The 27,469-nt window shown below is 45.8% G+C and overlaps 1 protein-coding gene across 4 annotated transcripts in view; it reads right to left on the bottom strand.

The window, feature by feature from the left end:
- LOC135212444 (putative glycerol kinase 5) overlaps positions 1 to 27,469 on the bottom strand; it is a 137,441-nt gene that overhangs the window by 72,604 nt on the left and 37,368 nt on the right. For all 4 annotated transcript variants that reach the window (XM_064245814.1, XM_064245818.1, XM_064245815.1 and 1 more), the window contains exons 3-5: positions 6,489 to 6,582; positions 4,992 to 5,161; positions 4,051 to 4,140 (exon numbers count right to left, since the gene is read on the bottom strand). In XM_064245814.1, the coding sequence (XP_064101884.1) occupies positions 4,051 to 4,140; positions 4,992 to 5,161; positions 6,489 to 6,582 (354 nt within the window). The remainder of the gene's footprint in view (positions 1 to 4,050; positions 4,141 to 4,991; positions 5,162 to 6,488; positions 6,583 to 27,469) is intronic.

Raw genomic sequence — 27,469 nt, 5'->3', positions numbered from 1 at the left:
ACCTTCATCAATAGAAGGTTAGTGAAGGCTTCTGAGTCAAATCCAGACTCCGCCACCTTAGGATCGGTGACATTTATTCTCAACCCCATAGTAGGGGGAGGATCCCTGGCAGCAGGCGACTGAGCGGTAGAAGTCGACGGCTGTGGGGCCGAAGACAACTCCGTCTCCGCTGGCGGAGCTGGTTTAGATCCCTTTCGCAGGGTTTTTGGTTTCAGTGATTTGATTTAAGGAACGACTTAAAGCGCTCCTTCAGGAGGGGGAGGGGCCTAGAGAAGCCCAGGAAAGAAGAGGAAGAAGAAGGAGTAGGACTAAGGAGACTCGCCTCACTTACCTCCCCACCTACCTGTTCCTCCGTGACCATGGGCTCCAAGTTGATATTCATCGCCGCCACCTCCTCCATCACCAAGTTCTCCTGGTCGTCTGGGAGTGGCATCGTGGCTACCCGGATGGCTTTAATGAGGGGCTCGGCTATGTGCGCCGGAACCGCTGTCGTGGCTGTGGCTCCCTAGAACAGAAGGGAGCATAGTCCGGCGTCCAAGACATAGGGTTGACCTTTCGGCGCGTTCTTGCCAAACCCCGCAACCCCTTTCCGGAGTGCCACCCTTGCCTCATGTCGGGCCTCGGAAGTAGCCTGTCAGGGACGAACCCAAATTAATATTGTACCTGGTAATACAGTCTGTATAGCAACCTGTTAAGTTATTATAGCAGAAATTTTTTGTCAATGATGGAGCAAAGATACTTACCTGCTCATCAGTCAGGAGTGACACCATCTCGTAGCATACGGTGCATGCGTCTGGGCGCCAGACCATATAGTTCTCCAACTGTACGGCAGTTGGCATGGGAACGGCAAACAACGTGGCCATAAGGTTTGCCCAGGGAGGCGGGGCACCCTTCTGCCTGGCAACGAACCATCTGTAATTTGCAATTTATTTATGAGTACCGAACTTTGGCACCGAAGATAACTCCAAAGAGCGCATGCACCTTAAACTAGATATTAAGTCAAGACTTATTCACTAATAATTTTCAATTAATTAAATGAATAAAGAATTACTTTGGGTGTATTTGGCCTGCTCCCGATTCTGTCCTCAGAGGGTAGATACAGGTCCGGTATGTGGGATATGAGGTCCGCCTGACCGGAGAGAAGGAAAAAACCCCCTCTCTATTGCGGTCGGCAGAGTCAGAAGGCTACGCATTATCGTAGCCAAAGACCTGATCAACCTGTCATCCCCACCGAAGTAGGGAATAACATAAGGACGAAATTAGAGCTTCGGCAACACCGTGTAATACTCCGTCAACGGGTGTGAGGGTGAGTCACACTCCGTCGGTACCTCAAGGGTCCGGAGCTACCTATAGAGTAGTCCCTGAAGCTCCTTCTACCCAATGCCTCGTCTCCTAATATCCCCTATAATGCCGGAGGAATGGGCTGAAGCGGCGGAACAGGGAGGATAATTCCCTTATCTGAACCTGCACGCTCTAGTTTTAGGGGGAGTGTAACTCCCGGCCCGAATCCGTACCGGGGAGGGGGGGGGAGCAGGGGAAACGAGACACGAGCGACGGAGCTGTATCATGTACAATCCGGAGCTACGTCCACCGGCTGGTGCGGTACTAGACCGCTATAAGTCGGCAGAGCCGTTTATTCGGAGACATAAGGGATTGCCTATAATACCGATAACCCCTCCCCACACCCAACCCCCTCCTCTCCACTTGTGTGAACTCGAGCGGTCCTCCATCGATAAGACTACTAGTACCATGAGTTATAGGGCTTGGTAAGGCCGAGCTAGGAAGTGGGGGGGGGGGGGGGGTATATGGTGTGGTCGGTCGTGATCGCCTGGCCAGCCACCCAATAGACCTTTACCGAGGTTATGTAGCCTACTACTTCATAGGTAGTGGGCCAACTGGGCCTATGGCCCGTCGCGGTTGGTCGGTGGTCACTCTCGATCAGGAGGCTATGGCCTACTACCGGGTTAGACCAAGACGTACCAGACCGATATCTACATCTAAGTAACACAATAAATATAAATACTAATAATACATAACATTCATAGAGAGGTATCATGGAAGAGTTGCAAGGAGATTAAGGCAAGAGGAGAGTATCCCGTATGGATCCATTTTAAGCTTCTGAGACCACAACAGAACTGAACAGGGTAGGCTAATTGACCTCCCCTGCTAGCCTGAAGCGGACGGTGGTCCTCGACCAAACCTACTAAACCGAATTTTTCGATCTAGACCGGTAGGGAGGGTGGTCCTCGACCAAACCTACTAAATCGAATTTTTTATCTAGACCGGTAGGGAGGATAGATCCAACAAAATAATAAGAGAGAGGCTCTCTATTTTTGATATCCTCCCTGCCAGCACCGTAGCGTGGACAGGGGGAGGGGGGGTGTGTAAAGGGTACCAGGGAAGGGGCACCTAGCCTACCTTCCTAGGCCTAGCCTAGGCTAGGTCGGTCAAGCTAGGGGGGGCAACTCAACCAACCTCTTAGTAAAATGAAAATCATCAACGTGCATAAATCAAGACTTATCCATGATCGTGTTAACACTAAATCATGCATATTCTCCCTACGAGAGAGAGGGGGATAGGGTTCCCTCCTCTCCCGCAACAATTACGACAGGCTACCAGTAGCCTAATAATTACACATGTGCATCACGATAAAATTATGTAGGGACAGGCGCAAACCCGACCCTGAGCCACTGGGGGGGGGGTTATGTTAAAGTACGAGTTAAATAACTATTCTTTAGACCCCAGCGAAAATCACGAGCGAGTTAGGCCTAGTCCCGATCTTACTCTGTTAAAAGTAAATAATACATAACTGTCACTGGGAAATGATTGTAAATCAAAATCCCTATATATAATATAAAAACTTTGTGGAAATGAGTGTGTGACAAATTCACCCGTGTTGTGATGGTGCTCCCAAAATGGCGGGCCAGCCGACGATGCCCACGATACATTTTCTTCTGAGGGGCCGGAGGCGACTATGGAAAACACCTCAACTGTATAAGTTACAAAACGTAAATTGGAGTACTCAACTTAGGTGTACAAGTAAGTTCTCCAGCCGACATCGCGAAGAAAGAGTAAAATCCTGGGAGCTGTGACAAACGTGTGGATCGCACACAATCGCTAATACAGGAATGAAGGATGCGCGTGGGTATTAGTAGTAGTAGCGAGAGGAAGGTAAGGTGAGTGACGCTTGTAACAGCTCCCTTTTGGAGGGATTTTGAAGAGGAGTCTTCTAATTGGCAGAAGACCTGTGAGTAGTGGCTTCCACTTCGCCCCTATACTTTATACCGACGCCCCTGGGGGTGCTCGCGCTGAGGGTAGTAACTTCAGCATACCATGCTAGCTTTTTCTCTGGTATATTTACGATCTATTTATACTTGGAAAAATGAGCTACAGGGATTTTTCACCGGGCGACACAGGTCCTCCCCCAGAAATAGATACTTGGAAAAATGAGCTACAGGGACTTTTCTCCGGCAGATACAGGTCGAACCCAGAAATTTTCTTATTTTCTTAATTACTTAGAATTTTTCTTTTATAATTTTTGATATTCTAAGGGGCTGACTTTCAAGGCTTTAATTTTATATTATGTCTTTGTGCAAAATGTAACACATTAATTATAGTAATTTATCAATTATCCAAACATGCATTATCTGGAGCTTGAAATTATCCCACCACAACCAGACTCTAGGGACCAAAGATATTTTTATGTGCATGTTATAATATACTATAATATAAATTTCAAAAAAATTGAAAAACCAGTCTCTGATGATTGGCAACACTGCATGGATCTAAGGAAATGTTGGTAACACTGCAACACTCATAAACAGGCTGCAGTTTTGCAACAAGTATGATGGGAAATAGAGTATGGTAACTTTCACTTCTATCAATGCTTGGTTAATTAGTACTGTACAGTAAAAATGAAGTCTTGCGATTCCTTGGAGCCTACACTTTTCTAGTTCTTTTTATAGAAGAGCTTCAATCAAGGCACAAAAGTTCATCTACATTGAAAGGTAAACTTTGAGACTAATCTCATCACTATTCAAAAGTACTTACTTGAATATTGAAAAATTTTAGTACACTAGCAGCCAAATATTGCTTTTTTCTCAAAACACCATACAACAGGGAGGCACTCCATCTTAACCCCTGGTAAGAAGAGAAGACTTAATTAGTAGATATGCACTGTGATCTTCAAATTTATAATCAGATTTATCCTCTACCAAATAGGCACCTAAAACTTAAATACTTCAAACAATAAGACTTTGAATCCTTGAGAATCATACATTTTTATTAAGAAGTATCATTCAATTCCAAAAAGAAACCATATTCTGCACACAGCTGTACATTAGATTTAGAGTTTGGCAATGTGATAAGGAAGAATATCACCATCCGGACAATTTTCAAGTACAAGTATACAAGACAAACACCTGAGTTTGGCAAAGGAGGAAGGTCAGCGGATGATGATTGAGACGAATGCTGGGAAAAGAAAGGAAGGCTTCAAGGCACACACCAAAAGAAAAGAAAAGAAAAGAAAAGGAGTTGGAAAGAACGGAGTCAGAACCTCAGCACAGCACTGGGAAGCGAGAAAATATTCAGGATATTAAAATAATTGACGAAAGATAAAATGGGCAAAGTATATCAAAGATGAAAAAAAAAAAACTAATTTGATATAGAGATACGCAAGAGTGAGGGCAGCAGTATTTGAAGATGAGATGGAAAGGCTACAAGACATCTGGACAAACGTCTTAATAATGCAGTAGTAGAGCCAGGCATCAATGTCTTCATAACAGTATCTTTACTGACAGTCAAGGAGTTTCCTCTACAGACACAATCTCTAATTGTGAAGGGTTTTCCACAAAAAATTGACTGATTACTGATTAAAAGTCAAAACAGTTACACCTCCTTATATTTGTATATGGTGTAAGTTCACCTCCTGTAACAAGTATGTGGCATGGGTTTTGGGCATTATCACTAACAACACAATCAAATATACATACCCTCAAAGTCCATGATTCATTCCAGTCTTTCACTAAACGATCTGCCCGAATGTCTTTCCACGTAATAAAGTTGTGAAGAGGTTCACCAGTTTGACGGTTCCATGTGAGAAAAGTTGCTCTTTGAGTTGTTATACCAAGACAGCAAATGTCTTTGGCATTTAAATTTGCATCTGCAAAGGAAGAGCAAGTGAGAAGTTTAAAAAACTGAGGTAAAGATGAAGACTAATCATAGACTGCTAACTAAATTATGGCATTCACACAAAACATACTTTTCCCATTAATCAAATACTAGTCTTGTCTGTCAAAGAGAGGGTAGTCTCTCTGAGATATGTTGCAAGGCTTTGGAAGGCAGCAATCAACTCTAGTCACATTTGTCATGGGTTACCTCCTTAGGAGAGAAAAAAAATGCACTCTCTTGGAAGATTTGTTCTTTAATTTCAATATATAAGAGTTCTGCTTGCTCCATTTCTCCCTCATCATTCCTCCAGCAATGTCTTATCACTAGCATCTTTGTCTTTATCTAGGAGGAGGAGGAGGAAGAGACAGTCCATGCTACTGGATGTTGCCTTGGCTTCTACTATCCTTGAAAAGATGCCTACTGACCTTCAATCTTTGAATTTAAGAACTCCTACCATTTCAAAGAAAATTACCATATCATAGATACCTTTGACCCCTGGAAAGAGGCCAAATTTCAATTCTCTAATGGACATGTGGCTTCTTTCTGATGATTTTCTGGCTGGGAAGATCTAAAAACCGAAATAGGAAGCCTAAGCAAAGACAACCCCACCAACCATGCATCTGACCTACTCTTGTCCATTACTACTTTAGATTTTTTTGGTGACTCAAGGCATCACATGGAGAAACAAAGAAACAGCAATGAACTAAGCAAGTGCTGTCCCCATACTAATTTTTTTGCACAGATAATGGTTATGCCAAAAATACAGGATCCAGAGCTGTTCCTTACAAGATATTCATTACGTATGAACAATAGGGGCAATTATGAAACAGATACCAGCTTCATTCTCTCCATTCCCAGCCACTTTCATGCCAATTGCAATAGCAAAGAATAGTTGTTTCAGAATTCCATAGCATGAGTGAGGTTAGGAGCTACCAGTCTGTATCTTTTTGGAGGGTGGGAGCAAAGCCAAGGAAATGTTACTTTACCCAGTAGTGGTTGTTGACCACTAACAAATCTGGCAATGAAGAAATGGGCAAGACAACCAATGACAAGTTCTCTCTCTTCCTTAGGCTTAAGGAGCTTCAGGTCTTGGATCATCTCAGCCCATTCCTGTTTCTCTACAGCCAAGCTACCCGAGGACAACTTCCTCTACCATGCTCCATGCAGTCGAGGATGCCAGTTAATCCTCTGAGGAGGACTTATTCATTCAACCTCAACAGGACATTTCAGCATCCAAAATCTGATTTATCTCTAGTGCTCTTATATGAATCAAGTTACTCAATTAGAAAGCGAAAGAAAATTCCAATAAATTTACTTACTGGCAATTGCTCCTTTAATAACCTGCACAAATTTTTCCCAAAGTTCGTTTGGGTCAATCTCCACTTGTCCTGATGATGGATATAACAAAGTAACCTGGAACAAAAATTAATATAAAAAAAGCAAATATTATAGTATAATGTTTTTTGAGTTCCATAAGTCAAGACTTAAAATAAAATTTAATTTTCATGTTCCATATATACAATCTTACATAAGCTATACAGTATTGTTAACATTGGCTATGCAAACAGAAAATAGACTATCACTACTCTACAGGGATGTCAAGTCACTCTCTCAAGTGAGTATCCTTCCACAACAGGACTCTGTCTTGCTGCCTTGGTAAGCTGAGGCAGATTTGGATCAAATCTGGAGGCATATCATAATAAAACTTGAAGTATGACAAAAGTCAAATAACTTTGTACATGTCCATATCATTAACAAATCTGTATAGCTACATGGGTTGGAAGTGATATCACAGCTATTAAGCTTCCTATCAAAATGAAGTATTTATGATAAAAATGTTATTGTTATAATACAATTAAGTTTGTTCATACTTACCTGGCAGATATATATATAGCTGTATTTTCTGAAGTCCGACAGAATTTAAAAAATTCGCGGCACACGCAGTGGGCGGCCAGGTGGTAGTACCCATTCCCGCCGGCTGGAGGCGGATATCAGGAACTAATTCCCATTTTTCCTATTCATATTTTTTTATCAGTGGCCACTGTCTCCTGAGGGGAGGTGGGTGGGCACTTTAATTATATAGATCTGCCAGGTAAGTATGAACAAACTTAATTGTATTATAACAACATTTTGTTCATGAAACTTACCTGACAGATATATATATAGCTGAATCCACCTTCGGATGGTGGGAAGAGACAGAATAGGATTTTTGGGAAACTAAATTAAGTAGATGATATACATCTTGGTTCCTCACCTGTTAGCATAGCCGACTTCGTGATTACTGTCAAACCAAAGTCTGCTTCTGCGTTACTAGAGTTGCCAGCGAGGTAGAGACCTTGTAATGCTGGTGCGGTCTAGATGATCTGTCAACTCGGGGCGTGACCACAATGTGACTAGACCATATGACCATACTTCTGAGGGCACCGAAGCTAAAAACCACCACCTGACCTAACCTATCAAAGTTAGTTCCATAACTTCTAGGCTAAAGAAAAGGAACGCGCCTCAAGCGACCAACCCTTCAAAGTTAAAAGCACACCTATCCCTTTTCTATAGGATAGGATTCGTGTTGCTTCCTGCACCCAATAATATTCTACGGATATGTATGGTCCTAGCGACTACGGATCTGAAATGTCGTCTTCACATCCAGTCGGGAGTGTGAAGCGAACACAGAGTTGCTTCGCTAAAGCGTGGCACTCAGGATGTTACTGAGTGTCATGCTCTGTTGAAATGCTCCGAGGCCGTCGCCCTCACCTCTTGAGCATTCATATTAAGAAAAAAAATCTCAAATCTTATGCAAACATAATGAATGAGACCTCTTAAAAGAACTCCTTGGCTATAATGCCAGAGTGTCTTGGACCGAACCAGTTGGTCTTTTTACGGAACACCGCAGATTGCGGGAGTGTGAAGAACGAACCCAGAGTGCTTCGCTAAAGCGTGGGGCACTCAGGATGTTACTGAGTGTCATGGCTCTGTTGAAATGCTTCCGAGGCCGCGCCCTCACCTCTTGAGCATTGATATTAAGAAAAAAATCTCAAATCTTTATGCAAACATAATGAATGAGCCTACTTAAAAGAACTCCTTGGCTATAATGCCAGGGTGTTCTTGGACATGAACCGTCTGGTCTTTTTTACGGAACACCGCAGATTGTCCGTTGACCTTGACTTTCTATAGTTTTATCAAGATAAAACTTGAGAGACCTACAGGGCACAGGACTCTCTAATGCCCTTGCCCAATAATTTGTGCCCATACCCTTGGTCTCCAAGCCTTCGGGTCAAGGGTTAGACAGGTTTTCGTTCTTATCAAGAACGGAAGGCTTAGAGGACAGACCGCATTATGTCCTTTTAAAGCCAAAACCTCTGATGATGGCTAAAACCTCACTAACCCTCCTTGCCGTGGCTAGAGCGGTTAGAATATTAGCCTTTCTGGTCACGTGTATTAAGTTCGCAGAAAGGATAGGTTCGAAATGCTTTTGGCATCAGAAACTCAGACTACGTCTAAGTTCCATGCCGGAACCTTTGATCCAGAGAATTTCAAGATCTCCACAGACCTCAAAGATCGTGAAGCTTTGTTGTTTGACAGAACCGAATCTCTGAGCCTAGAGGCCGTCAACAACATATTTGCATATTCTACAATAGTTAGGACTTCTATCTTATCTCATACTTCATACGGAAAGATAGAACCATAACGAAATTCACAGAGGTCGAGGTGGAGGAACAGTCATTTCCCTTCCACTATCTCCAGAAACGGCCCCCCTCCGATTGAACACTGAAAAATAGGCAGCACTGCTTTGCCTTGGCCAAGAGACTGCCATTATCTTGAAGATCTTATCGCTTCTCGATAGTCTGAACGCCTTCAGACTCAGAGAGGAGAGATATTAGATACTTCACTAGTGACGATGTTAGATTACACCGATTCTCTCGGGAAGGGTCGTTTTGACAATTCTCTGAATTACCTGACCTCTGTGAATCCAACCTCTTAGAGGCCAACATGTGGCGACTAAAGCTAATCCTCTAGGATCATGAATAAGGGAACAACTTAAGAGGAAGCTCCTTCGTCTTTAATATTACGAAAAACTTAACGAAAGGACGCCCTCAGTCTCCCTCACTTTCGACATACTTCTAATGAGGATTACTCAGACGTCAGTAGTTGTTGCCTTCGATCGAGAAGACCCCCACGGACGTGCACTAGTTTAACGAACCTCTTGAGGATCGTTACGTTCCGTGCCTAAGCCCATAACCAATTCTCACTTCTCGAGCTATGAGAGAGCTGAGGAAATTATCCGAGATGATTTGGGCCACTCGATCCAAACTCAACCCTTCGAGGAACTGGAGAGCCGACCAATTTGGCTTCCAATTCTTTTCAGACAATGTGCCAGAACATCTGTTCTCTGTTCGGATGTCTGGGACCCTCTCGCTATCACCCGAGGTGATCCTCAAGCCGTTGAGAGAAAATTAGAATTACAAGATCTTTGATGTTATTCCAATTTCTTCGTGAGGAAAATTGTAGAGGTCTGAATTGCTGTTTATTCAGGGAAAACAAGCTTCTCCAGCGAGGAAATGGTCCCCAGCAAACTCATCCATTCCTTCACTCAGCCTGCTTCCTTCCCTAAATAAGGCTGCGCTTTGCATAAGCAGGAGAGCATTATTATAGTGCTATGCCGCGGTAGATTCGTACAGAATGTTACCGTGCGGTAAACCCGCACCGAACAAAGTATAAGAGATATCTTGTTGAAATTTTCTAAGTAAACGGCAGGCATGATCATTCAAGATTACTAGAAATTTCCTCAACCCGAGGCTAAAATCCATGATTGTAGGGCAGAGACGGTTTATTCAGCCATTCCCGCAAGGGAGAGAGACGTAACCAACCGCGCATGACACCGAGCTAGCCGGTACTGCGAAGATCACAGTAACAGCATCCTTGTTCATCGTCTCGCACTATGTGCCTGAGTTGCCAGCTACTCCTTTTACGAAGGGATAGGTATGAAATTATCGATTCAAAATGGAACTCTCAAGCAGGCATATTTAAACGAAACAAAATTCGCTAATACAGAAGCTGAGTTGTGTTGCAGTTCAATTAGAATACTTCTCGTCTAAGTCGCAATCCGTAGAATAACTAGGATATGCGCCTACCCCTCGGACAATTCAACTGCTTAGTAGAATCATGTCGCGAGTTAATATACGTAGTATATTTATAGTATTCTGAACAACGATCTCCATCCTAAATTCTTTCCTTCAAGAAAACAAAATAAGGATTGGAGATCGACCACCTTCGATCTCTATCAAAATGAGTGAAGAGAAGTATTCCTCGAAGGAAAGCTTCAATGGTGAACAGAATACTATCTGCCTGAGTTGCCAGCTACTCCCTTTACGAAGGAATAGGTATGATATTATCGAGCAAAAGGAAACTCTCAAGCAGGCCTATTTAAACGAAACAGAATTCGCTAAATACAGAAGCTGAGTTGGTGTTGTCGTAACAATACCTGAAGAGTTGTTCTTACTCCGAAACTCTTGGAAGGTTGAAGGGAGTGTCAAATAAATACATTAGAACAACAGTTCTTTCGGCTTCTATCCGCAGAGGTAAATACGATATGCGTATATAACTTGACCCATGCGTTAGCAAAATGACGCAAAGATAAACTACGTAAGTATTGTAGTAATTTGAACATCGAATCTCTACTACATCTTTCCTCGACGAGGAAGAGAGAAAGAAAGGAAAACGACTGTCCACGTTCTAATGAACGAGACTTTTAAAAGAACTCCTGACTCTTTGCCAAGAACTCTTTTCCAAGAAAAGGGAGTAATATTCGAATAGAGATCATCAAGAGAGAACCGAGGATCGAAAAAAGACCCGTTCAATGTTCTTATGATATTGGACAAAAGACTTCCTGGATAGTCTACAAGTCTTTCTCTTAACCCCGGATGAGCCTCTGAAAATGAATGAGAGCTCTTCCGAAATTTGTTATGAGTTTATCCGCTTAAACGATAAAAACGTTAAAATCTATGTCAATGAGAACTACCCATTTATGAGGGGTCCCCCACTTAAATAACAATGGGGAAAACGTCCTGACTTGACAAAACTATTAGCACTTCGCTAATAAGGGAAAACCCTTTAACATGACCGAAAGTCACCCAGGAATCCGAGTATATAATCTTCCCGATTCTCAAAGAAATCGATGAAGAGGAAGAGGGATCGAAGAAAAAATTCGGGTATGTCTCTCCGCTAACTCCGAATCCTTTTAAAATTTCTGTAAAGAAATGTCCTCAACAGCAAATAAGACGCCTTCAACAAGTCTTTTCTCTCGCAAAGCGTCCTGCCGAGCTTCCACCGAAGCGTCCTGGCGAATGTCCACAAAAGCGTCCTGCTGAGCGTCCTCAAAAGCGTGCTGGAAAGCGTCCTGCTGAGCGTCCTCAAAAGGTCCTTCCGAGCGTCCCTCAAAAGCGTCCTGCTTAGCGTCCTTGGAAAGCGTCCTGCTGAGCGTCCTCAAAAAACGTCCTGCTTAGCTACGAGCGTGTCTGAGCAGAGAACACCAAGTCTTCTGAACGACGTTTCAGAGAGGAACTCGTTGAGCGCCTGATGCATGCAAGGCCCGCCAAGAGGCGTCCTGGCGAGCGACCTTGCCAACATCTCTATGTTATGACGAACCGCGTTTTGCGTATGACGTTGAATATTTTTTAAGGGACGTCCTCATGCGAGTCTCCATGGAGAGCCGCACGCTGCTCCTGAAGAGTGTGAACACTAAAGGAAGACGTATGGCTTTCGTCTTCCGCAAGGTGCTTGCCGAGCGTCCTGGAGAATGTCTCTACTTATAGGACGTCGAGCACCTCCAAAAGCTTCCTCACGTCTAAATTGCCCTTCTTATGCCGACCAGAGACATAAGTTGTTTGACTGCAAAGCAGCTTGCCGGCCGTCAAACTTATCAGCTTGCTTTTTCGAAGTAAAGCGAACGTTACATAACGTATACGGAGCGCCATGAGGAGAGGAGACGAATACTGAGTTGCTCCTCCAAAAGGTGGAATCAAGGAATGTCCCTTGATTTTCACCAAAATTCTTTTGGAATGCTAGCGAGGTTTGAAACCAGCTCTAACTTTCATGAGCGTTTTCACTCGCAGGAGGCTCAAATCACTCTTCTGGCAAGATGAATGAGCCTCCTTAATAATGTATAAATGATGTATACATGAGCGTTCACTCGCAGGAGGCTCAAAATCACTCTTCTGGCAAGATGAATGAGCCTCCTTAATAATGTATAAATGATGTATCATGAGCGTTCACTCGCAGGAGGCTCAAATCACTCTTCTGGCAAGATGAATGAGCCTCCTTAATAATGTATAAATGATGTATACATGAGCGTTCACTCGCAGGAGGCTCAAATCACTCTTCTGGCAAGATGAATGAGCCTCCTTAATAATGTATAAATGATGTATACATGACGAGAGAGAGGACGTGAAGCGTCCTCTTCTCTAAAGCTTCTTTAGGGGGCGCGAGTCCTTCTGAGAACTCCAACCCCTGTGTGGGGAGGACGCCTCGGAGGACGAGAAGCAATCCTTCAAGATTCGTGCACGTGCACGATCTTTAGCAGCCTTCAACAGGTTCTGCCGAAGGGACGCCAGATCGGTGGGGAGCCCCCGTAACCCTCTTGCGGCTTTCGACATGCCCTCTCCCTGAGTCCTGGGAGTCCGACAGAGGTCCAGGCCTAGAGGCATTATGGGGCCGATCTGACGCCCCTCCACAACACAACAAGGGGCACTACACTTCACAACACTGATTGGAGAGCGAGCACTTTAGTCTAAGATTACTTGATGTAATCCTCTAGCAGACACTTCTTCTAGGCCCGTAAGCCATACCACAGGGTTAGGCAAAATAAAATCTACAGGAGGTTAGAAGGTTCATTATTTCTAACTTCTGTTTACTGTGGAGGAAAACTCCTGATTCTAACACGCTCTAAATGCGTAAATGAATCCTCCTTCTTCCGTAATCAGTCACACATTACACTAATTACATTGAACTTATGCAAAGAAAACATGTAAACGTCATATATACTAAGCGAGTGTCTACCGAAAGTTCCGGTAGCCTCACCTTACCATGCAGACAACAAAGTCTGAAACTAGGCTAACTAGCTTCAGACATCAAATGCAATGAAAAAATTTACGATAGCGTATGCCTAGCCACAAATCCAAGTTAATAATCGAAAGAATAATTAGGATACTTAAGTGGCTAATGAAGTTTCAAAATCCTAGGCGGAGGTCTGTAAACAGTTGTTTACCGACCGGCGACAGAAAAAAATATGAATAGAAATGGGAATAGTTTCCTGATATCCGCCTCCCAGCGGCGGGAATGGGTACTACCACCTGGCCGCACTGCCTGTGCCGCGAATTTTTAAATTCTGTCGGACTTCAGAAAATACAGCTATATATATATCTGTCAGGTAAGTTTCATGAACAAACAAAGTTTTATGAATACTTACCTGGCAGTTATATATATATAGCTATAGTCTCTATCGGTCCGGCAGATTTTTCAAAACTCGCGGCAACCGCCGAGTGGTAGGTGTCCGGTTAGGTGGTTCACAACCCTTACAGGGTGGTACTTGGAATCATTCCCATTTTCTATTCCTCAGATCATCTCTTGCCCGACCTGTCTCCTGAGGGGAGGTGGGTGGGTCTTAAAATGATATTGTTAGTATACAATAAAGTTTTGTACATACTTACCTGGCAGATATATACTTAGCTTACGTCTCTGACGTCACGACAGAATTTAAAACTCGCGGCACACGCTACAGGTAGGTCAGGTGATCTACCTTACCCGCCGCTGGGTGGCGGGTGTAAGAACCAATCCCCCTTTCTTGTCAGATTTTCTCTTCCACCTGTCTCCTGAGGGGAGGCTGGGAGGGCCATCAATCGTATATGTATATCTGCCAGGTAAGTATGTACAAAACTTTATTGTATACTAACAATATCATTTTTGTACATGAACTTCCCTGCCAGATATATACTTAGCTGATTGACACCCTTGGTGGAGGGAAAGAGACATTTAAGTACAGAGAAAGGGGAGACAACACATGTTAAAGGAATAAAAACACCCTTGGTTCTTACCTGATTTAGGCAGAAGACTTCATAGTTACTGTCTATTAATCTGCGTTGCCTTTAGAGTTACAGCGAGGGCGTGACCTACAGCTGAAAAACTCTTTGGGCCTACCAATGGGAACTGACTCCGCTTACTTGGTAGAATCCAGTTAGGGTCTTGTCAAAGGGGATCAACCCACTTAAATGACAGAGCCTGTCCACTACCAATGCAAGGAGCTTCAAGCACAAACCGATCACCTAACCAAAATACAAATGTTAGTACTACGAAAGAAGGAGGTGCCTCCTGCATCCTCCTTCACACAACCAAAAAACACAATACAAATACAACATGGGAAAATTATCTAAAAAGGATATGCTTCAGCTCCCTGCCCCAGCACTGAATCCGCTAATACATACGGGCCTAACCCAAAGCACTTCTCATACATAATTCTTACGTCTTTCAGGTAGTGGTTGGAGAAGACTGACTCACACCTCCAAAAAGTCGCTTTCATGAGGCTTTGTAAAGACATATTCTTCTTGAAGCCAAGACGTCGCGATGGCCCATTACCCTCATGCGCCTGACTTTCAGAAGTCTATACTGATCCTGGTTACAAGATGCGTGGGCTTCTTTAATAAGGTTCCTAATAAAGAATGACAGGGCATTCTTTGATAAAGGCCTACTGGGGTCTCTTACAGAACACCAGAGGTTGTCTGAGTTAGCCCCAAGACTTTTCTTCCTCTGGAGATAAAACTTAAGGCTCCTTACAGGGCAAAGGCTTTTCCTCTTCTACTTCAACTAGGGAGGATAAGCTTTTTATCTCGAAGCTCCTGGGCCAAGGGGATGAGGGGTTTTCATTCTTGGCCAGGAAAGACGGGAGAAACGAACAAATAGCGAAGTCTCCTTGGAACCCCACATCTTCTTCCAGAGCTTGCAGCTCGCTGACTCTCTTAGCTGAAGCTAAAGCGCAGAGAAATGATATTGTTATGTTACAATAAAGTTTCATACATACTTACCTGGCAGATATATACATAGCTAAGACTCCGTCGTCCCCGACAGAAATTCAAATTTCGCGCCACTCGCTACAGGTAGGTCAGGTGATCTACCGGCCTGCCCTGGGCGGCAGGACTAGGAACCATCCCCGTTTTCTATCATATTTTCTCTCTTCCACCTGTCTCCTGCGGGGAGGCTGGGTGGGCCTTTAATTGTATATATCTGCCAGGTAAGTATGTATGAAACTTTATTGTAACATAACAATATCATTTTCATACAATCAACTTACATTGTCAGATATATACATAGCTGATTGGCACCCTTCGGTGGAGGGTAAGAGACAGCTACTATATGGAATAGACAGGTAAACAACATATGTTGTAGGTATAAATAAAACCTTGGTTCCTACCTGATAGGTGGTAGACTTCCGTGGGTGTTTGCCCAGTAGTCTGCATCACCTCAAGAAAACTTTAGCGAGATATATGATCTATGGCCAAGATTCTTGTGGGTCTGCCGATGGGGTCTTATCCGCTTACTCGGCAGAGCCTGAAAGGACTTTGTCAATGGGTGCTGATCCACTTATATGACAATACACCTTATGAAGGAGCACACAACCAATCCCGACCACCTGATCCTAACCATATGTTAGAAACTAAGGATTGTCCGAGTATCCCCGAACTCGTCACAACAACCGTAACTCAAAACCACTACACACACATACATAATTTTCAAAAAAAAAATTATACTCATCTAATTGGATATGACAAGCGTCTCTTACTGAACAACACAGACTGGCCGCCCGTGCTAAACCAAGTCCTCCATGTTTCGAAGAGACTCCAGACCATATCCAAAAAGAAGAAAAGTATATACAATTTAAGGATTGGTGTCGGCTCCCGTACCCAGAATCGTATCCGCCGATACAAAAGGACCTAGAGAAAAACACTTCTCATATGTCACACGAACGTCTTTCAAGTAATGAGATGCAAATACTGAGTTGCATCTCCAAAATGTCGTATCTATGATGTTTTTAAGCGACATATCTTATAAAACGAGAGAGACGTCGCTACAGCTCTTACTTCATGAGCTTTTACTCTCAGTAGTTGTAACTGTTCGTCAGGACAGACCTTATGAGCGTCTGTAATGACGTTTCTTACAAAGAATGCCAGTGCAATTCTTGGACATCAGTCTTGTGGGGTCTTTTACCGCGCACCAAAGACCTTGTCTAGAGCCTCCCATCTGATGCTTTCTCTGAAGGTAGAACTTCAGAGCTCTAACAGGGCATAGAGACCTCTCTGCTTCTCTGCCTACGCGACTCGACATTCCTTTGACTTCGAATGACTTAGGCCAGGGATTCGTGGGATTCTCGTTTTTCGCTAAAAACAGGGTCTTAACGAGCAAATAGCCGAGTCTCCCTTGAATCCTACTTTATCTTGCAGAGCATGCAATTCACTAATTCTCTTTGCCGTAGCTAAAGATAATAGGAATAGGCATTTTCTGGTTATGTCTCTAAACGATGCCCGATGAGGAGGTTCGAATCTTTCCGATGACAGATATTTGAGGACTACGTCTAGGTTCCAGTTCGGAGGTACTGGTTCCTTAGACTTTGAAGTCTCAAAAGACCTTATGAGATCGTGGAGATCTTTATTATTTGCCAGATCTAATCCTCTGTTCCTGAATACAGCCGAGAGCATACTTCTGTTATCCCTTTATTGTGGATACGGCTAGATGAGATTTTTCTCTCAGGAATAGCAGGAAATCAGCAATTTCCGCTATAGAGGTAGTGAGGAGGACAACTTCTTGGATCTACACCACCTTCTAAATACCTCCAAATCATTCGATTGGTATACTTTCGTAGTGGAGGTTCTGCGTGCTCTCGCGATCGCGCTTGCCACTTCGCGAGAAAAGCCTCTCGCTCTGACAAGTCTTTCGATAGTCGAAAGGCAGTCAGAGCGAGAGCGGGGAGGTTTTGATGGTACCTCTTGAAGTGTGGTTGTCTGAGAAGATCGTCCTTCTTGGTAGGGATCTTGGAAAGTCTAACGATCCACTCTACCACCTCCGTGAACCATTCCTGGGCCGGCCAAAAAAAAGGGGCTATTAAACGTCATCCTCGTCTGCTTTGACGCCACAAACTTTTTCATTACTAACCCCAGGATTTTGAATGGGGGAAAAGCATAAACGTCTACTCGAGACCAGTTTAGCAGGAAGGCGTCTACCATAAGTGCTCTTGGATCTTCCACGACCGAGCAAAACACTGGGAGCCTTTTTGAAGAATGTTGCGAAGAGATCCACAGAGGAGTTCCCCACAGAGACCAGAGATCGAGACACTTCCTCGTAGTGTCCATTCTGTATGAAGGACCTGGTTCCTCCTGCTGAGCCTGTCCGCCCTCACATTCCTTACTCCTGTACGAACCTTGTCAGCAGGGAGATGTTCCTGTGAGACGTCCAAAGTAATAGGTCTCTCGTGAGCTCGTAAAGGAACGAGGAGTGCGTCCCTCCCTGTTTCCGAATGTAGGCAAGTGCGGTGGTGTTGTCCACGTTTACTTGCACTACCTTGTTTGACACCAGAGGTTCTAGGCTCTTCAAGGCCAGATGTACGGCGAAGAGCTCTTTGCAGTTTATGTGCCAAGACACCTGTGCTGGTTCCCAGGTGCCTGACACTTCCTCTGAGCCTAATGTCGCTCCCCAACCTCTCTCCGACGCGTCGGAGAACAACACTAGGTCTGGGTTCTGTGTTGTTAGAGAGATCCCTTTGTTCTCTTCCAGAGGGAGCAACCACCACTGTAGGTGTACTTTATCTCCACTGGAATGGGAAAAACGTCCGACAGTTGTCCGTTTTCCAGCTCCAAGACCTCTTGAGGAAGAATTGAAGCGGACGTATATGAAGTCTTCCTAGAGGGAAGAATTGTTTCTAGTGAGGACAGAGTCCCCAGAAGGCTCAACCATTCCCTCCGCCGACGTTGTTGTTTCTCTAAGAAGAGAGAGACTATACGCAAACCTTTTGCGATTCTCTCTTGCGAAGGAAAAACTCGAAAACCCCGAGAATCCATCCGAATCCCCAGATAGACTAGGTCTTGTCTGGGGGTCAGCTGAGACTTCTCGAGGTTCACAAGCAATCCCAACGCTTTGATTAAATCCAGAGTTAATTTTAGTCCTCCAAGCACTGTCTCTCCGATCTGGCACCCTGATGAGCCAGTCGTCCAGATACATAGAGACATTCACTCCTTTGAGGTGAAGAAACCTCGCCACATTCTTCATCAGGCTTGTGAAGACCTGAGGAGCTGTGGACAGGCCGAAACACAAGGCTCTGAACTGAAAGATCCTTCCCCCCGTCATGAAACGGAGGTACCTTCTTCGATGAAGGGTGGATCGGGACGTGAAAGTAGGCGTCCCTGGAGATCTAAAGACACCATCCAATCTCCCTGACGTAATGAACGCCATGACTGAAGCAGAAGTCTCCATGGAGAACTTCTCCTTCTGAACAAATTTGTTCAGAGAGCTGACTCCAGTACTGGTCTCCAGCCTCCCGAGGCTTTCGCCACCAGAAAAAGGCGATTGTAAAACCCCGGGGAGTGTTGATCCCGTACCAATTCTATCGCTCTCTTGTCCCACATTTGTTCCACCATCGATCGAAGAGTATCCTCAGCACAGGATCCTTGTATTTGGCTGATAGTTCCCTTGGCATTGACGTTAAGGGAGGAGTGTTCAGGAAAGGGATACGATATCCCTTCCTTAAGATCGCCAAAGATGACGCGTCTGCATTTATCAGTGTCCAGGCTTCCCAAATCCCAGGATTCCTGGCACCTACTGGTGCTTGGAGGAGAGAATCTTCATTTTCCTTTCTTAAAGGGACGAAAAGCAGATCTACCTCTCTTCTCTGGAGCCTTCCTCCTTGTGGAAGGTCTGGAGGTCGGACCACCTCGAAAGGGCTGCACCGTTGTACTGGGTCCTTTCTTGTCCGATGCAGCAACAGGTTTCTTCTTTCTTGCTGACTGCGTCAGCAGATCCTGAGTTGCCTTCTCAGTTAAAGAATGCGCAATGTCCTTTACTAACTGAGAAGGGAACAAAAAGTCAGATAGAGCGCATATAGAAGTGCTGCTCTCTGAGCATGTGAGACTGCCTTTGTTAAGAAGGTGCCATATACAGTCCTTTTTCTTTAAAAGACCTGCCCCAAACAAAGAGGTTATTTGTCAAAAGATCCATCCTGTACCGCCTTGTCAATACAAGACAATATGCATAACAGGGCTTCAGGTTCGATTCCTTCCGAATCATGGGCTTTCTTGGACATCACCCCAAGGGACCAATCTAAGAAGTTAAAAACTTCCAATACACGAAAGAGTCCCTTGAGGAGATGATCCAGTTCCGAAATTCCCCATGTAATCCGTGCAGAATTGAGACTTGGACGCCGTGAAGCGTCAACCAAAGTCGAAAAATCTGTTTCGGTTGTAGAAGGGAGAGCAATACCCATATTCTCTCCCGTCTGATACCAAATGCCTCTTTTCCCAGCTAATCTTGCTGAGGCATACAGAAGACTGTCCTTACTAAGTCCTTCTTAGACTTCATCCATGAGTCTAAGGAATGTAAAGCTCTTTTTCATCGATATGGTGGGGTTTCATTTTGAGAAAAGACGAAGGCTTCTTCGTCTTAGCACTGGAAAAGAGCGAGCGCGGAGAAGGAGGAGCGGCAGGAGTCAACTCGTCTCCGTACTCCTCAAGAAGTAGGGTAGTCAACACCTTATAGTTAGACAGACCTTCTCTTCCACTATATTCGTCATCCGATGTTTTCCTCTAACCTCCGGGTGATCTACATGCTTCTTCTCCGCTCTCCTTTTCCGAACGTTCCTCTTCTTGAGGAGACAAAACTCCTAATAGGAGAGGGGCTAAGGGAATGATACTGCTTCCTCTTTCCCGCTCTAATAGTCTTTGAAGGCGTCATAGGCTTCGGCTTCTCTAGAATTTTAGAAGACGCTTCCCGCTTACATGACGCTTCCCGTTCGCCAAGCGTCATGGATGACGTCTTTTGCTGACGTCTCGATGACGCTTCGCGCTTGGAAGACGCTCCGCTCTCCAAAGGCGTCCTACTTGGCGTCATAATAGTTGACGGAGCGTCATGTCTATGCTCCTTTTGTTCCAATGTGAACGCCTTCGCGTCTAAAAGACGTCTTACCGTCTCTCTGGCGTTGCGAAACTCTCGTAAGCACCTGTTCTCGCTCTCGAACTAGACGCTTCTGTAAGACGTTTAGCCGTTTTCCCGTCTGTTATGACGCTTCTCGTTGAACGGGGTGAGAGAGGACGAGACTCTTAATTGGAAGCGTCACGTCCTTCCGACTTGGCGCTAAAACTCCCACTAGCGATGACAGCTGCTCTTGAACTGCCATGATGATCTTCTTGACGCTTCTCCCACGTCCAGTGCATGACGTCTTTCGTCATCACTCGGGGAGAAGAAGGAAAGGGTACTTCCGCGTACACTTCAGGTGACGCTGACGCCCCCTTCGCTTTCCTTGCTAGATGACGGAGCGTCATCTGAGAAACGCTCTGGACTAGAATCTATGTTTCAGGCTTCATATGACGCTTCAGCGGTCTTGACAAGTTCGATTCCTTCCACCCTCGTTTAGGTGAGGGAGAGGGAGAGGACGAGAAACACTCGCGAATGACGCTTTTTCTAAAGCGCCCTTGAGCCGCCTGCCACGAAGCAGAGCTAGCTGAAGGGACGTCTGACCGTTGGGGATCCCCCACAACCTCCTTAAGGCTTTCGACTTTCCTTCTCTCTGGGCTTGTGAGCTTGGAAGAGGTCTAGGCCTGGGAGCGTCGCAGGGACGATCAAACGCCCCCTCCACAACACTGGGAGAAACACTGGGGCTCACTTCACTGTAATGCTCACTTTCACTAGCCTTACCTTTGAAGTCAGCCATCTTGGACTTCATGTCTCTAATTGTAGCTTTCAGATTGGCGATTTCCGATGCCGAATCCGAAAAGCACTCTGAGAAGAGATACATAGGGAGAATCTACATCAGTAGGATTAGAATTATCAGTGAAAGGCTCAATAGGCCTTGAACTCACACCTTTCAATCGTCTAATTCTATCCCTCTCTAACTTCTTCAAATAAGAAGTCAAAGTCTTCCACTCTTCTGCATTCAATCCCTCGCATTCCTTACAAGTATTACTAGCAGAACACTGAAACCCCCTACATTTACGGCATACAGTGTGAGGATCAACCGAAGCTTTCGGTATCCTCACCCTGCAGCCTACATTCACACACATTCTCACACTCACATTAGAATCAGACATACTGAGAAAAATCCAAAAGAGTTATTCCAAAAACAGTCCACAGTAGCGAATGCCAAAACACGATCCAAATACGTCACCAAAAAGCCGAAAAACGTTGATCAAAGGTTGAAAAATGAATCTAAGTCAGGAGGTAATAACAACAATGTTGATACCACCGGCGACAGAGAAAATATGATAGAAAACGGGGATGGTTCCTAGTCCTGCCGCCCAGGGCAGGCCGGTAGATCACCTGACCTACCTGTAGCGAGTGGCGCGAAATTTGAATTTCTGTCGGGGACGACGGAGTCTTAGCTATGTATATATCTGACAGGTAAGTTGATTGTATGAAAACAAAGTCTTCATAGAGAGGTCTCTGAAAGAGGCTGATTGGGGAGGTTCGAATCTCGAGGACCTCAGGAACAATAAGACTACGTCCAGGTTCCAGCTTGGGGTTAAACAAGAGGTTCTTTTAGAAGTCTCAAAAGACTTGATTAAATCATGAAGATCCTTATCTTCAGAGATGTTTAATCCCCTGTGTCTGAACACAGAAGATAGCATGCTCCTGTAGCCCATTATAGTCGAGGCCACCAGACGGCATTTTTCCCTCAGGAAGAGAAGAAAGTCTGCTATTTGGGTCACAGAGGTACTGGAGGAGGAAACGTTCTGATTCCTGCACCAGTGTCGAAAAACATCCCACTTCGACTGGTGGTGGTGGAAGGTCTATGTGCATTGGCAATAGCCCTTGCAGACTTTGCCGAAAAGCCCTTAGCTCTAACCAGACTCTTGATAGACTGAATCCAGTCAGACTGAGAGCGGGGAGGTTCTTGTGAAACCTGTCGAAGTGGGGCTGTTTGAGCAGATCGACTCTTAGTGGCAGGGATCTTGGAATATCTACTAACCATTCCAGTACCTCTGTGAACCAGTCTTGGGCGGGCCAGAACGGAGCTATCAAGGTCATCCTTGCTCCCTCCGATGCTGCGAATTTCCTTAGAGTTTCCCCCAGAATCTTGAAAGGAGGAAATGCATAAAGGTCTAAGTTCTTCCAGTCCATCAGGAACGCGTCTACCATTACTGCTCTCGGGTCTGATATCGGGGAGCAGTACAGGTCTATCCTTGCGTTCCTGGAGGTCACGAAGAGATCCAGATGGGGTCTGCCCCACGTCTTCCACAGCTCCTGGCATACGTCCGAGTGCAGAGTCCACTCTGAGGGAAGGACTTGGTTTCTTCTGCTTAGCAGATCTGCTCTGACATTTCTTTCTCCCTGTACGAACCTGGTGAGGAGACTTATCTCCCTTTCCTCCGACCACATAAGGAGCATTCTTGCTGTTTCGTACAGGGAGAATGAGTGAGTCCCCCCCTGCTTCCTGATGTAAGCCAGGGCTGTGGTGTTGTCCGAGTTGATCTGAACCGGTCTTCTGGACGAGGGGCTCGAAAGCTTTGAGGGCCAACCAAATCGCCATCAGTTCTTTTTTGTTGATGTGCCAGGACACCTGTTCCCCCACCCAGGTGCCTGACACTTCTCTCGACCTGAGAGTCGCTCCCCAACCCTTGTCCGACGCGTCTGCAAATAACACTAGGTTGGGGTTCTGCAGATGAAAGGAAATGCCTTCCTTGAAGAGAAGAGGGTCTGCCCACCATCGGAGATCCTCCTTTATCTCGTTCGAGATCTTGAAGTTGATATCTAGACCCTGAGATCTGCGGTTCCAGTTCTGATTCAGAAAGAACTGGAGGGGTCTGAGGTGCAACCTCCCTAGAGAAACGAATTGCTCCAGCGAGGAGAGTGTCCCCAACAGACTCATCCACTCCCTCGCTGTGCATACATCTTTCTCTAGAAAGGTTGCTACCTTCTCTGAACAACGCGCTATCCTTTCTGGGGATGGATACGCACGAAAACCTGAGAAACCAAGCCAAACTTCCCCAGATAGATACGATCTTGGCTGGGGATTAACTGTGATTTCTTCGGAAGTTTTAAAATCAACAAACCCAGAGAACTTGCTAAGGTGAACGTTATGTGAAGGTCCTCCAGACATTTCTCCTTTGATTTGGCTCTGATCAGCCAATCGTCTAAGTAGAGGGAAACCCTCAATCCCTTGAGATGCAGCCATTGTGCTACGTTCTTCATTAGCCCTGTGAACACTTGGGGGGATGTGGATAGGCCGAAGCACAAAGCCCTGAATTGGAAAACTTTCCCTTTCCACATGAATCTTAGGTACTTGCGCGAAGAAGGATGGATCGGTACGTGAAAGTAAGCGTCCTGAAGGTCCAGTGACACCATCCAGTCCCCGGGACGAAGAGCTGCTAATACTGAAGATGTCGTCTCCATTGCGAACTTCCTCTTCTTCACAAAGACGTTCAGGGCGCTTACGTCCAGAACCGGTCTCCATCCTCCTGAGGTTTTGGGAACAAGGAAAAGACGGTTGTAGAAACCCGAGGAAAGAGGGTCCTTCACCATCTCTATCGCTTCCTTCTCCAGCATAAGCTCTACTGCTAGAGCAAGGGCTTGAATCATGTGAGGGTCTTTGTACCTGGCCACCAACTCCCTTGGTGTAGTGGTCAAAGGTGGTCTCGAGACGAAGGGAATGAGGTAGCCTTTCTTCACTATTGCGAGGGACCAGTTGTCCGCCCCCTTCTGTGCCCAGACGTCTGAAAAACTCAGCAGCCTGGCACCTACTGTAGTCTGGAGGACACGGGTATTATTTTTTCGATCTGATCGATCGAGAGAAGGTCCTTCCTCTCCTAGGAGGTCTTGTTCCTCTGGAGGAAGAAGCGCGGGAAGAAGGGCCTCCTCGAAAGGGCTCTTGCCTGCTCGATGCTTCCTTCTTTGTCTTAGGCTGGAAAGAAGCCTCAGGAATTCTCGCCGATCGTGCCAACATATCCTGCGTAGCCTTTGCCGAAAGAGCGCTGGATATATCGTTAATAATCTTCTTAGGGAAGAGCTGCGGGGAAAGTTGAGCGTACAACAGAGAGGCTCTCTGCACATGCAACACAGCCTTGGTTAGAAAAGAGCAGAGTACTGCCCTTTTCTTTACAACTCCAGCTCCAAAAAGCGAAGCTATCTCTCCAGACCCATCTCTCACTGCCTTATCCATGCAAGACAGGACTGAATGCAGATCCTCTGGCGAAAGAGACTCTTGATCCTGTGCCTTCTTTGCCAAGACTCCTAGGGCCCAGTCAAGGAAGTTAAACACTTCGAGGACCTGGAACATTCCCTTCAGAAGGTGGTCCAATTCGCTCATTCCCCATGTCGTCTTTGCAGAATTAAGAGCCGAGTGACGTGCGGAATCCACCAACAAAGAGAAGTCCGAGTCTGCCGAAGAGGGAAGAGTCAGACCCAAAGGCTCCCCTGACTCATACCAGAATCCCATCTTTCCCGTAAGCTTGGACGGTGGGAAAGAAAAGACGGTCTTACCCTTCTCCTCCTTAGAGACCAGCAAATCATCAAAGCTCTTAAGTGCCTTCTTCATAGAAACCGTAGGTTTCATCTTGACATATGACAAAGTCTTGGTAGTCTTCGCTGTAGAAAATAAGGAAGGAGGAGACGGAGGAGCAACAGCCGAAAGGGAATCCCCAAATTCTTGCAAGAGGAGGTCGGTCAGTCTCTTGTAAGAGGAAACCGAAGAATCCTTTGGCAAATCTTCCTCAGAAGCACCATGGTCCTCTTCCGAAGAATGACGTTTAGAAGATCGGCTGCCTGGAGGGGAGCTCTTCCTAGGAGAGCGCCTACTAGGGGAGCGCCTACTAGAGGAGGCGCGCCTGTCCAAAACTAAGTCCGAGTCAACTGGAGAGCGCCTGGTAGGAGAAGAGCGCCTATCAGGCTCTTTGCGCCTGCTAGGCTCTTGGCGCCTGTCCGGCTCTATGCGCCTGTCCGGCTCTATGCGCCTGCCAGGCTCTTGGCGCCTGCCACGGGGAGAAAAGCTTTCCGATGAAGAGCGTCTATCAGACGCGAAGCGCCTACAAGGCTCTGTGCGCCTGTCCAGTTGAGAGCGATCACAAGGTGAGGATTGCCTTATCTGGCGCCTACTAGGCTCTTGGCGCCTACTATCTTCTCTGTGTCTGACAGAGGGCGAGCGAGTCTCCTCTGGCGAAGAGCGAACTCCTGGCGAAAAACACCTACTAGTCTCCGGGCGCCTGTCCAGAGGAGAGCGGCTTCCAGGCGAAGAGCGCCTACCACGTTCCTGGAAAATACGAGGCTCCTGGCGCCTGTCAAGCTCTTGACGCTTGCTAGAAGTAGAGCGGATCTTCGGCGAATAGCGCCTACTAGAAGCGAATCGATCCTCCAGTTCTTCTTGTCTACATCTAGAAGAGCGGTTACCCAGAGAAGAATGCCTGTCATGCTCCTTGCGCCTGTCATGTTCTAGACGCCTGCTGGGGGGAGGGGAGCGCCTGCTCGGAGAGCGATCTCTGAGGTTTTCTTGAATGTAGGAGGCTCTACTGCGAGGCTCTTGAAACCTTCCTCCATGAGGCGAGAAATCCGAAGTGTCTTTCTTCGACTTCTTCACCGGGAGCGAGACGTCCTTCCGACGGTGAGAACTCCCTGCTAAGGAGTCGGCCAGAGCTGAAATCTGCGCCTGCAGACCCACCAAGATGCGCGCTGGCGATCTCTCGAACGCTTCGACTGGAGGAGAGGCCCGAGAGCGGAAAGGAGAAGAGGATTCTTGAGATCTCCTGGGTCTCTTGCGCTCTATCTCTGGCTCTTCCGAGAAGGATTCGGGGCTGGAAGGAAGGGCGCAAGGTTCCTTCCAGGCTCTCTTGAGAGGGCGAGAGGTCTCCGAGGCACTCCATCCGCGCTTCGGAGAGGGCGACGAAGATGACAAGAAACACTGGCGCAAAACCGCCTTCTTGGCTCGATCCAAGGCAGCCTGGGAACGAGCAACAGGATCTGCCGAGGGGACGCCTGACCGGTGGGGGTTCTCCCTAACCTTCCTGCGGCTTTTGACTTTCCTCCTCTACTGGGTCTGGGAGTCTGGAAGAGGTCTAGGCCTGGAAGCGTTAGTGAGCCGGTCAGACGCACCCTCCACTGCACTAGGGGCACTGCACTGTTCACTGGCACTGTCACTCTTACCTTCAAGAGAGCGTATTTTGCTCTCCATGCTCCTAATCGTGGCTCTCATAGAAGCCACCTCTGAACGCGAATCTTCAGGTTCAAAGCTGGGAGCAGGGGCTGAAACGGGAGAAGGTACTACTTCTACGATAGGGTTCTCAACATCAAGTTCGCTAACTCGCGATCTACTAGAGCTCCTAGATGAAGCCTTACATGCCCTATCTTTCTCTAACTTCCTTAAGTAGGAAGAAAGAGACTTCCAACCATTCTCATCCAAACTTTCACACTCTTTACACGGGTTAGTGAAAGAACATTCATTCCCTCTACAACCCATACACACACTGTGAGGATCAACAGAAGCTTTAGGAAGCCTCACCTTACATTCACTCATCGAACATACTCTAAAAACAGAAGATTTCTTAATCTCCAAATAAGCCATTATAAGAAAAAATCCAAAGAATAATCCAAAAACAATCCAAAATAGCGTATGATAAGCCAACGGACAAAGGGTACTTCACCAAAGAGTCAATCCAAAAGAAATCGTCGGCAACGAGAATAAATCCACTATTGAGAGGACTTAACAACAGGTGCTGTCAAGCCGGGTGACAGAGAAAATCTGACAAGAAAGGGGGATTGGTTCTTACACCCGCCACCCAGTGGCGGGTAAGGTAGATCACCTGACCTACCTGTAGCGTGTGCCGCGAGTTTTAAATTCTGTCGTGACGTCAGAGACGTAAGCTAAGTATATATCTGGCAGGGAAGTTCATGTACAAAAATATATATATAACTGCCAGGTAAGTATTCATAGAACTTTGTTTTATCATAAATACATCATTTTTATGAATAGAACTTACCTGGCAGTTATATATATATAGCTGATTCACACATTTGGAGGTGGGTGAAAGACAGCCAACATCGTTGGGAAACAACTAAAAGTTGTAGGTAATAA

The sequence above is a fragment of the Macrobrachium nipponense genome, chromosome 41 (assembly GCF_015104395.2).
Source record: "Macrobrachium nipponense isolate FS-2020 chromosome 41, ASM1510439v2, whole genome shotgun sequence".
Taxonomy (NCBI): Eukaryota; Metazoa; Arthropoda; class Malacostraca; order Decapoda; family Palaemonidae; genus Macrobrachium; species Macrobrachium nipponense.
This window is presented reverse-complemented; position numbering and strand designations above follow the sequence as displayed.